Below are 12,421 nucleotides of genomic sequence, written 5' to 3'. Positions count from 1 at the left end.
TTCATAGTAAACACTGCAGACTTGGACTGATTTAGACCAAAACAACAACACAAGAGGAGGGGATCCTGTCCACCAGACAGAGGGATTCTTAGATGCCCAACATCATTCAAGTATCGTGTTAAAAGGTCACTGACAGAAACCACACTGAGAAACAGCCCACCAGAATCAGAGACAGAAACCACACTGAGAAACAGCCCACCAGAATCAGAGACAGAAACCACACTGAGAAACAGCCCACCAGAATCAGAGACAGAAACCACACTGAGAAACAGCCCACCAGAATCAGAGACAGAAACCACACTGAGAAACAGCCCACCAGAATCAGAGACAGAAACCACACTGAGAAACAGCCCACCAGAATCAGAGACAGAAACCACACTGAGAAACAGCCCACCAGAATCAGAGACAGAAACCACACTGAGAAACAGCCCACCAGAATCAGAGACAGAAACCACACTGAGAAACAGCCCACCAGAATCAGAGACAGAAACCACACTGAGAAACAGCCCACCAGAATCAGAGACAGAAACCACACTGAGAAACAGCCCACCAGAATCAGAGACAGAAACCACACTGAGAAACAGCCCACCAGAATCAGAGACAGAAACCACACTGAGAAACAGCCCACCAGAATCAGAGACAGAAACCACACTGAGAAACAGCCCACCAGAATCAGAGACAGAAACCACACTGAGAAACAGCCCACCAGAATCAGAGACAGAAACCACACTGAGAAACAGCCCACCAGAATCAGAGACAGAAACCACACTGAGAAACAGCCCACCAGAATCAGAGACAGAAACCACACTGAGAAACAGCCCACCAGAATCAGAGACAGAAACCACACTGAGAAACAGCCCACCAGAATCAGAGACAGAAACCACACTGAGAAACAGCCCACCAGAATCAGAGACAGAAACCACGCTGAGAAACAGCCCACCGGAGTCTAGGAACAGCTCTACACACCAGGTCAGTCAGTGGGGTTATAGCTGACACCAGGTCAGTCAGTGGGGTTATAGCTGACACAGCAGGTCAGTCAGTGGGGTTATAGCTGACACCAGGTCAGTCAGTGGGGTTATAGCTGACACCAGGTCAGTCAGTGGGGTTATAACTGACACCAGGTCAGTCAGTGGGGTTATAGCTGACACAGCAGGTCAGTCAGTGGGGTTATAGCTGACATCAGGTCAGTCAGTGGGGTTATAGCTGACATCAGGTCAGTCAGTGGGGTTATAGCTGACACAGCAGGTCAGTCAGTGGGGTTATAGCTGACACCAGGTCAGTCAGTGGGGTTATAGCTGACATCAGGTCAGTCAGTGGGGTTATAGCTGACACAGCAGAGTGATTGTACCAGGATAAAAGGATAAAAGGATAAAAGGATATTTAGGTTGTGTCTGAAATGGTGCCCTATTTCTTAGTGAGCACGAGGTGTGAGGGCGAGGTGTGAGGGCGAGGAGGAGACGTGAATGTTTGCATGTAGAATACTTTTGGCCAAAGGGTTGGGAAGATTTGGCTAAGACTGGACCGGGTTGGGAAGACTTGGCTAAGACTGGACCGGGTTGGGAAGACTTGGCTAAGACTGGACCAGGTTGGGAAGACTTAGCTAAGACTGGACCGGGTTGGGAAGACTTGGCTAGGACTGGACCAGGTTGGGAAGACTTGGCTAAGACTGGACCAGGTTGGGAAGACTTGGCTAAGACTGGACCGGGTTGGGAAGACTTGGCTAAGACTGGAACGGGTTGGGAAGAATTGGCTAAGGTTGGGAAGACTTGGCTAAGACTGGACCGGGTTGGGAAGAATTGGCTAAGACTGGACCGGGTTGGGAAGAATTGGCTAAGGTTGGGAATACTTGGCTAAGACTGGACCGGGTTGGGAAGACTCGTCTAGGACTGGACCGGGTTGGGAAAACTTGGATAAGACTGGACCGGGTTGGGAAGAATTGGCCAGGTATGGACCAGGTTGGGAAGACTTGGCTAAGACTGGACCGGGTTGGGAAAACTTGGCTAAGACTGGACCGGGTTGGGAAAACTTGGATAAGACTGGACCGGGTTGGGAAGAATTGGCTAAGGCTGGACCGGGTTGGGAAGAATTGGCTAAGACTGGACCGGGTTGGAAGAATTGGCAGACTGGATGGTGGGGTGAAATATTCAGATGGACAGTTGGGAAAAATTTAGCTAAGGCTGGACCGGGTTGGGAAGAATTAGCTAAAACTGGACCGGGTTGGGAAGACTGGCTAAGAGCGCTGGACCGGGTTGGGAAAGAATTGGCTAAGACTGGACCGGGTGAGGCCAAAGTGAACTTGGCCAGCCAGTGGAGTAAGACCAAACCAGACTAAGTACCATTTGGCTTTCAGAAGAGACAGTCATTCACTGACGCATAAACCAACCTCTCAACCTCAAGATAAACGCCCAGAACACCAGGATCAGCCCAAATGGCACCATATTCCCTATTTAGTGTACTGTTTTAGAACAGGGCCTCTGGTCAGAATGTGGCGCAGTATATAGGGAGTATGATGCAGGGCCCTCTGGTCCAGAATGTAGCGCAGTATATAGGGAGTATGATGCAGGGCCCTCTGGTCCAGAATGTGGCGCAGTATATAGGGAGTATGATGCAGGGCCTCTGGTCAGAATGTAAGCGCCAGTATATAGGGAGTATGATGCAGGGCCTCTCTGGTCAGAATGTAGCGCAGTATAGGGAGTATGATGCAGGGCCCTCTGGTCAGAATGTGGCGAGTACATAGGGAGTATGATGCCATTTGGGACTGGCCCAGCTGTCCATCCCTGACAGATACTGAAGTTAGGCTCTTTGAATCAGCGGCAGAGCAGAGATGGCTTGTCCTTCTATCATTCATCTGCTCTGTGGTTTAGGTGGAAGGAGGCTAGACACCATCATTCATGTGCTCTGTGGTTCAGGTGGAAGGCTATCATTCATCTGCTCTGTGGTTTAGGTGGAAGGAGGCTAAGTCCCCATCATTCATCTACTCTGTGGTTTAGGTGGAAGGAGGCTAAGACACCATCATTCATCTGCTCTGTGGTTCAGGTGGAAGGAGGCTAAGACACCATCATTCATCTGCTCTGTGGTTTAGGTGGAAGGAGGCTAAGACACCATCATTCATCTGCTCTGTGGTTCAGGTGGAAGGAGGCTAAGACACCATCATTCATCTACTCTGTGGTTTAGGTGGAAGGAGGCTAAGACACCATCATTCATCTGCTCTGTGGTTTAGGTGGAAGGAGGCTAAGACACCATCATTCATCTGCTCTGTGGTTTAGGTGGAAGGAGGCTAAGACACCATCATTCATCTGCTCTGTGGTTTAGGTGGAAGGAGGCTAAGACACCATCATTCATCTGCTCTGTGGTTCAGGTGGAAGGAGGCTAAGACACCATCATTCATCTGCTCTGTGGTTTAGGTGGAAGGAGGCTAAGTCCCCATCATTCATCTACTCTGTGGTTTAGGTGGAAGGAGGCTAAGACACCATCATTCATCTGCTCTGTGGTTTAGGTGGAAGGAGGGCTAAGACACCATCATTCATCTGCTCTCTGTGGTTCATGGAAGGAGGCAAGACACCATCATTCATCTGCTCTGTGGTTTAGGTGGAAGAGGCTAAGTCCCCATCATTCATCTGCTCTGTGGTTTAGGTGGAAGGAGGCTAAGACACCATCATTCATCTGCTCTGTGGTTCAGGTGGAAGGAGGCTGAACACCATCATTCATCTGCTCTGGTTTTAGGTGGAAGGAGGCTAAGACACCATCATTCATCTGCTCTGGTTTAGGTGGAAAGGAGGCTAAGACACCATCATTCTCTACTCTGTGGTTTAGGTGGAAGGTAAGACACCATCATTCATCTACTCTGTGGTTTAGGTGGAAGGAGGCTAAGTCCCCATCATTCATCTACTCTGTGGTTTAGGTGGAAGGAGGCTAAGACACCATCATTCATCTGCTCTGTGGTTTAGGTGGAAGGAGGCTAAGACACCATCATTCATCTGCTCTGTGGTTTAGGTGGAAGGAGGCTAAGACACCATCATTCATCTGCTCTGTGGTTTAGGTGGAAGGAGGCTAAGACACCATCACTCATCTGCTCTGTGGTTTAGGTGGAAGGAGGCTAAGACACCAACATTCATCTGCTCTGTGGTTTAGGTGGAAGGAGGCTAAGACACCATCACTCATCTACTCTGTGGTTTAGGTGGAAGGAGGCTAAGACACCATCATTCATCTGCTCTGTGGTTTAGGTGGAAGGAGGCTAAGTCCCCATCATTCATCTGCTCTGTGGTTTAGGTGGAAGGAGGCTAAGTCCCCATCATTCATCTACTCTGTGGTTTAGGTGGAAGGAGGCTAAGTCCCCATCATTCATCTACTCTGTGGTTTAGGTGGAAGGAGGCTAAGACACCATCATTCATCTGCTCTGTGGTTTAGGTGGAAGGAGGCTAAGACCCCATCATTCATCTGCTCTGTGGTTTAGGTGGAAGGAAGCACCGGTCACCGGTTTAAAAATAAATAATATTGTCTGCCATCTGCTCTTCCAAATGACTGGCTGACAAAATGGGAGGAGGTACAGGGCCCACTAACTGACTACTGAGGTGAAATGTTTGTCTAAAAACCTCTAGAGTTGTGTACGTGTGTATAAACACCTTTAAGCTCTGTGTCAACATTGGCCTAATGTTCTCTTTGAAACAGATTTAGAAACTGTTGAGAGATTTGCAGAGACGAAAGGCTGGCATCAAATCACTGTTATTTCCTTTGAGAGGGGAACAGCAAACGTGGCAATGTTTTCATCTCATGAAGAAAAAGAACAACAACAAAACCCTTTTTTTTCTCTCTCTGGCGGTGAAACATTCCTCTCACAACCTTTCTCCAGCCTCACACCTTGTCAACTGGGGCAGAAAAACCTACGTTAAAAAGCTGAAAATCTTCCCCAAAAAGGGGATTCCTAGACGAGGAAAATGTGGAGGTCTCGGTGGGTTTAGTGACATAGAGTTGGAGAGAGGGCACCTCTTTGCGTCTTTGCCATAATGGTGTGCCAAGTGCTCCCCCTATCCAACTCCGTGGTTTGTGATCTCAATCAGGAAGTGACTGTAAAGAGGAACTGATTTTTAAAATGTAGCAGTGTGTGTGTGTGTGCCCTCCACCTCTCCATCTCGCTGCCTCTCCACGTCTCTATGCATGTGTGTGTGAAAGGATATGTGTGTGTGTGTTTATTCAGCAGCCTAACCTGGACATTAGCTGTAATTATCTGGGATGTAAAGATAGTTTAGGGTAGAGGAGACATCCTCCACACAGGCTGTAAATAAAGCCTGTGGCTGGACGGACAGACAGAGGTGGTCTGTGTGTCTGTAGGCTCTAAAGGTCTGTGCCTTTATAAAGGTTATTTACAGCTGGGGACAGACAGATGGACAGATGGATGAGATTCACAGAGATGTCCATCGCCCGGGTAATGGATTCTACAGGTCTAAGTGTTCTAGAATATGACTGTAGAAGTGACATGTGGGAGACTTGGGGAAATAATGGAACTACTGTAGCCTACAAAAACACAAACAAAGATAATTGTATCAATAAACATTACTCACTGAAAGACACACACCTTTCCCAACCAAACCATGTATAGCCACTGAAACACAGATACTGAAACCAGAGGTAGAGAGAAGAGAGAGAGAGAAACAGATAGAGAACGAGAGATAGATGGGTGAGAGATAGACAGAGAGAGAACGAGAGATAGATGGGGTGAGAGATAGACAGAGAGAGAACAGAAACAGGTAGAGAACGAGAGATAGATGGGGTGAGAGATAGACAGAGAGAACGAGAGATAGATGGGGTGAGAGATAGACAGAGAGAGAACGAGAGATAGATGGGGTGAGAGATAGACAGATAGAGAACGAGAGATAGATGGGGTGAGAGATAGACAGAGAGAGAGAAACAGATAGAGAACGAGAGATAGATGGGGTGAGAGATAAACAGAGAGAGAGAAAACAGATAGAGAACGAGAGATAGATAGGGTGAGAGATAGAGAGAGAAGAAACAGATAGAGAATGAGAGATAGATGGGGTGAGAGATAGACAGATAGAGAACGAGAGATAGATGGGGTGAAGATAGACAGAGAGAGAGAAACAGATAGAGAACGAGAGATAGATGGGGTGAGAGATAGACAGAGAGAGAGAGAGAACCAGATAGAGAACGAGAGATAGATGGGGTGAAGATAAACAGATAGAGAACGAGAGATAGATGGGCTGAGAGATAGATGGGGTGAGAGATAGATGGGGTGAGAGATAGACAGAGAAGAACAGAAACAGATAGAGAACGAGAGATAGATGGGGTGAGAGATAAACAGATAGAGAACGAGAGATAGATGGGCTGAGAGATAGATGGGGTGAGAGATAGACAGAGAGAGAACAGAAACAGATAGAGAACGAGAGATAGATGGGGTGAGAGATAGACGGGGTGAGAGATAGACGGGGTGAGAGATAGACGGGGTGAGAGATAGATGGGGTGAGAGATAGGCGGGGTGAGAGATAGATGGGGTGAGAGATAGACGGGGTGAGAGATAGATGGGGTGAGAGATAAATGGGGTGAGAGATAGACGGGGTGAGAGATAGATGGGATGAGAGATAGATGGGGTGAGAGATAGACAGAGAGAGATAGATGGGGTGAGAGATAGACAGTGAGAGATAGACGGGGTGAGAGATAGACGGGGTGAGAGATAGACGGGGGTGAGAGATAGACGGGTGAGAGATAGACGGGTGAGAGATAGACGGGGTGAGAGATAGATGGGGTGAGAGATAGACGGGGTGAGAGATAGACGGGTGAGAGATAGACGGGGTGAGAGATAGATGGGGTGAGAGCTAGACAGAGAGAGAACAGAAACAGATAGAGAATGAGATAGATGGGGTGAGAGATAGATAGCGGGGTGAGAGATAGACGGGTGAGAGATATGAAGCGGGTGTGAGATAGACGGGTGAGAGATAGATGGGGTGAGAGATAGATGGGTGAGAGATAGACGGGTGTGAGATAGACGGGTGAGAGATAGAAGCGGGGTGAGAGATAGATAGAGAACGAGAGATAGACGAGGTGAGATAGACAGAGAGAGAAAACTAGAGTTTTATAAGACTTATAGGAAGTGCTGTCGTATGCTATTTCCATCGGTTGTGTATAATTACATGAGATTAGAGGATACGTTCTGGTCTCCATCCAAACACACATGATGCTCCTCCTACAGCCAGCCTCTGACATTAATAACATACTCTTTAAGGCTCGTCCCAAATCACACCTATTCCTATTCCCACTATTGATAAAAAGTAGTGCATTAAAAAGGCAATAGCTAGTCATTTGGGACACACACCTGCTCTTTAAGACTATTTAAAAGTGCATAGCCTACTATGATGAGGCAAAGTCCAGACACGCAGGCATGGTTAGCCCAATGCTAGTGAGTAACTGCTGTGTGGATGGTGGTAGTAATGCTAGCTCTGCACCCCCCACCCCCACACACACACACACAAGCACACACACATGCACACACACACACACATTTACTCACACACACATGCACAAACACACACACATTTATGTGAAAAATGGGGATGTCAAAATGGGGACACAACTTTCCAGACAGAAACACATCCTCTCTCCCTTACCTGTAGACGGTGTGGTCGTATGCCTCGGCGGAGGGGTATCCCAGCATGCCACACACCACACGGCTGCCGCTGAGGTCCCAGCCCTGGTCGCACACATGACGCCACCTCCCAGCATGCTTCACTTCCAAAACTCCCTCTGACAGCAGGCGGTACGGGCGCCTGGGGAACAGACCGGAGACGTACCTCCTCCAGCCTCACCTTACTGGCCGCCTGGGGAGGGGGGAGAGGGGGATAGGAGATGGGGATGGGGAGGAATGGGGGAGGGGAGGGAGGGGGGATAGGAGATGGGGAAGGGGAGGAATGGGGAGAGGAGAGGAGGGGATAGGAGATGGGGATGGGGAGGAATGGGGAGGGGAGAGGGGGATAGGAGATGGGGATGGGGAGGAATGGGGAGGGAGAGGGGGGATAGGAGATGGGGATGGGGAGGAATGGGGGAGGGGAGAGGGGGATAGGAGATGGGGATGGGGAGGAATGGGGGAGAGGAGAGGGGGATAGGAGATGGGGATGGGGAGGAATGGGGGAGGGAGAGGGGGATAGGAGATGGAGATGGGGAGGAATGGGGAGGGGAGAGGGGGATAGGAGATGGGGATGGGGAGGAATGGGGAGGGGAGGGGGATGGGGAGGAATGGGGGAGGGGAGAGGGGGGATAGGAGATGGGGATGGGGAGGAATGGGGGAGAGGAGAGGGGGATAGGAGATGGGGATGGGGAGGAATGGGGAGAGGAGAGGGGATAGGAGATGGGGATGGGGAGGAATGGGGGAGGGGAGAGGGGGATAGGAGATGGGGATGGGGAGGAATGGGGAGAGGACAGAACAGAATCTAACTTTAGTTGCCATCGCAGTCTCTACACAACAAGGACATGAAGGAACAAACATACTGAAAACAGGGTGTGTGTGTGTGTGTGTGTGTGTGTGTGTGTGTGTGTGTGTGTGTGTGTGTGTGTGTGTGTGTGTGTGTGTGTGTGTGTGTGTGTGTGTGTGTGTGTGTGTGTGTGTGTGTGTATCAAAAGTTTTGGGTAGAACCTTAGAAATGTCCTTGTTTTTAAATAAAACATTTATGCCCATTAAAAATAACATCATAGATCAAAATACAGTGTAGACATTGTTAATATTGTAAATTACTATTGTAGCTGAAAACGGCTACATTAGCTTCATTAAATAGTACCCGCAAAACACCAGTCTCAACGTCAACATTGAAGAGGGATGCTGGCCTTCTAGGCAGAGTTGCAAAAGAAAAAGCCACAACTCAGACTGGCCAATAAAAAGAAAAGATTAAGATGGGCAAAAGAACACAGACACTGGACAGAACACAGACACTGGACAGAGGAACTCTGCCTAGAAGGCCAGCATCCGGAGTCACCTCTTCATTGTTGACGTTGAGACTGGTGTTTTTAATGGGTACTATTTAATGAAGCTGCCAGTTGAGGACTTGTGAGGCGTGTCTAATGTACTTGTCCTCTTGCTCAGTTGTGCACCTGGGCCTCCCACTCCTTTTTCTATTCTGGTTAGGGCCAGTTTGCGCTGTTCTGTGAAGGGAGTAGTACACAGCGTTATACGAGATCTTCAGTTTCTTGTCAATTTCTCGCATGGAATAGCCTTCATTTCTTAGAACAAGAATAGACTGACGAGTTTCAGAAGAAAGGCCTTTGTTTCTGGTCATTTTGAACCTGTAATCAAACCCACAAATGCTGATGCTCCAGACATTCAGCTAGTGTAAAGAAGGCCCGTTTATTGCTTCTTTCATCAGGACAACGGTTTTCAGCTGTGCTAATGTAACAGTATAGCTTCCGTCCCTCTCCCTACGCCCCCACCTGGGCTCAAAACAGGGACCCTCTGCACACATTAACAACGGCCTCCCAAAAGCATTGTTACCCATCGCGCCACAAAAGACGCGACCCTTGCAGAGCAAGTAGCAAACTACTTCAAGGTCTCAGAGCGAGTGATGTCACCGATTGAAACGCTATTAGCGTGCACCCCGCTAACTAGCTAGCCATCGGTTACACTAACATAATTGCAAAAGGGTTTTCTAATTATCAATTAGCCTTTTAAAGTGCTAAACTTTGATTAGCTAACACAACGTGCCATTGGAACACAGGAGTGATGGTTGCTGATAATGGGCCTCTGTACGCCTCTGTAGATATTCCATTAAAAATCATCGGTTTCTAGCTACAATAGTAATTTACATTAACAATGTCTACACTGTATTTCTGATCAATTTGATGTTATTTTAATGGACAAAAATTTAGCTTTCTTTCAAAAACAAGGACATTTCTAAGTGACCCCAAACATTTGAAGGGTAGTGTATATATGTGTATACAGTATGTGTGTATAATGTGTGTATATGTATGTGTATATGTGTGTGTGTGTATCTATATATGTGTATAATGTGTGTATAACCTGTGTGTGTGTGTATCTATATATGTGTATAATGTGTGTATAACCTGTGTGTGTGTGTATCTATATATGTGTATAATGTGTGTATAACCTGTGTGTGTGTGTATAACCTGTGTGTGTGTATCTATATATGTGTATAATGTGTGTATAACCTGTGTGTGTGTATCTATATATGTGTATAATGTGTGTATAACCTGTGTGTGTGTGTATCTATATATGTGTATAATGTGTGTATAACCTGTGTGTATAATGTGTGTATATGTGTGTGTGTGTATCTATATATGTGTATAATGTGTGTATAACCTGTGTGTATAATGTGTGTATAACCTGTGTGTGTAATGTGTGTATAACCTGTGTGTGTGTATCTATATGTGTGTATAATGTGTGTATATGTATGTGTATATGTGTGTGTGTGTATCTATATATGTGTATAATGTGTGTATAACCTGTGTGTATAATGTGTGTATAACCTGTGTGTGTGTATCTATATGTGTGTATAATGTGTGTATATGTATGTGTATATGTGTGTGTGTGTATCTATATATGTGTATAATGTGTGTATAACCTGTGTGTATAATGTGTGTATAACCTGTGTGTGTGTATTACGTTCCAAAACAGTGGTCAGGTCATGAACTTAGCCTCAGTATATAAGATGTTACGAGGTCTAACAGATGGGTAGGTGATAGATGGGCTGGTCTTTCCTCTGTGGAGGCTCTGCAAACAGCCCTGTGTTTAGGGAGTTGGGTCTGTTTACCTACTAGAGGTTGAGGTCTGAACGTGAGGGATACTGCCCATTATGAATTGGATCCGGAAAAGGCCTGGTTTAGGGCCGTCTGTAATTACGAGCGTGCCTATCGGGCTGTGGGCTCCTGGCTCCACCAATCAGCTTCCTGTACTCCGGGGGAGTCGCCATGGGGCTACTTGAGGCGACCGTGGATAGGTACAGTACAGTAGTGTTGAGTGTGTGGGGGCAGGTGTGTGTTTGTGAATGTGAGAGAGAGAAAGGGGAAGCAAGAGAGAGGCAGAGCAAGACAGAGAGAATGAGAGAAAGTGTTTTTGTCACCTGTCCGTCTGTGATGACTGTCTCCAGGTCCATGTTGGTGATTTCTGCCTCTGGTTCAACATGGTTCCCACTGGGCTGCCTGGGGATCTCTGCCTCCCATCTGGCCGCCTGTGGTCCGGTCCGCCCCACATCCTGGGCCTGCCTGTAAGCTGCACCATTCCCCAGCCGGGGGATTTGATGCCCCTGGGGCACGGCCGGGTTCTCCTGTCTCGTCCTGGCCTCCCCTCCCGCCTGACTCTGGCCGTTCCGGGTACGCAAGTGGATATCATGACCCCGACGCTGTTGCGGTGAACTTTGACCCTGACCTCTGGGGTGTTGCGGTGGAGGGCGATCTCATGACCCCTTCTCCCGGGGATGTGATGTGAGCAGGAGGAGGAGGGGCCACCCTGTCTTGGACTGTGGATAGACGTGGCGGTGTGGAGAGGTTGGGGATCCTCTGTGGTCGGGCCGAGGCCACTGGGGCGGCCAGGGATGTGGGGGAGCCCTCTACCTGGTTAGGGGAGTAGTCGACCCTCCTCTGGGTGCTACAGACGACCCCCAGGTCCTCAGAGTGGGTGCAGTCATTTATCCCCCAGCCGTTGGAGTGACAGTCAGACAGGGAGAGCTCCGTCCCCATGCAGTGCACGTTATCCAACCAGATCAGACCTAATGGGACAAGAAGGGGCACACTTCCTCGTTAGCAGCCAATCAAGAGCGATCAATAAGATCCAACTGATTCTCCCACATAAGTAAAGGTTGAACCGACGTCACGAAACAGAATCTCCAGACAGGCAGAAGACGGGCAACAGTGGAAAGCCTCAAGTTCCAGCAACAAAGAGGATTATTAAGGAAGTAAGGTGTTACCGTACCTTGTCCTTCCCCAAACTTAGAGCTGTGAGCCCAGGTGAGACTGCGTGAGAAGCCCAGCTCTCGACACACCACGTTGGCCAGGTTAATATCCACCTCGTCATCACACACCGTCCCCCACGCCCCGTTATAGAACACCTCTACGCGACCCTCGTTGGGGCCCCGCCTCCCACCTGCCAGGCGCACCCTCGGCCCTGATCCCTGGGCGAGGGAGGGGGGAGGAGGAGGGGGAGGAGGAACTCACACACAGGAGGAGGCCCAACATCCTTACTCAGTCTGGAACAGAGAGATCACAAGAGAGACAGAGAGAGATGGAGAGCAAGAGAGAGAGAGAGAGAGAGAGAGATCACGAGAGAGACAGAGAGAGAGAGAGAGAGATAGAGAGAGACAAAGAGAGAGAGAAATGAAGAGGGAGATAGAGAGAGCGACAGAGAGGGAGAGAGAGAGACAGAGAGAGAGAGACAAAGGGAGATAGAGAGAAAGGCAGAGAGAGAGAGAGAGAT

General features: G+C 48.4%; 1 protein-coding gene across 1 annotated transcript; it reads right to left on the bottom strand.

Moving 5' to 3' along the window:
* Window positions 1–11,337: 11,337 nt before the first annotated feature.
* Window positions 11,338–12,130, bottom strand: LOC124021877 (lysyl oxidase homolog 4-like). The gene is made up of 2 exons (XM_046337017.1): window positions 11,921–12,130; window positions 11,338–11,717 (listed from the first exon to the last, which is right to left on the bottom strand). Exon 2 carries the CDS (start codon window positions 11,686–11,688, stop codon window positions 11,338–11,340), a length of 351 nt encoding a protein of 116 aa, XP_046192973.1. The 5' UTR covers window positions 11,689–11,717; window positions 11,921–12,130.
* Between the last annotated feature and the right edge of the window lie 291 nt (window positions 12,131–12,421).

Source organism: Oncorhynchus gorbuscha, unplaced genomic scaffold (assembly GCF_021184085.1).
Source record: "Oncorhynchus gorbuscha isolate QuinsamMale2020 ecotype Even-year unplaced genomic scaffold, OgorEven_v1.0 Un_scaffold_1239, whole genome shotgun sequence".
Taxonomy (NCBI): Eukaryota; Metazoa; Chordata; class Actinopteri; order Salmoniformes; family Salmonidae; genus Oncorhynchus; species Oncorhynchus gorbuscha.
This window is presented reverse-complemented; position numbering and strand designations above follow the sequence as displayed.

Coding starts and splice junctions, on each gene's coding strand:
- LOC124021877 (XM_046337017.1), bottom strand. CDS start 11,688: ATGGGGACGGAGCTCTCCCTGTCTGACTGTCACTCCAACGGCTGGGGG.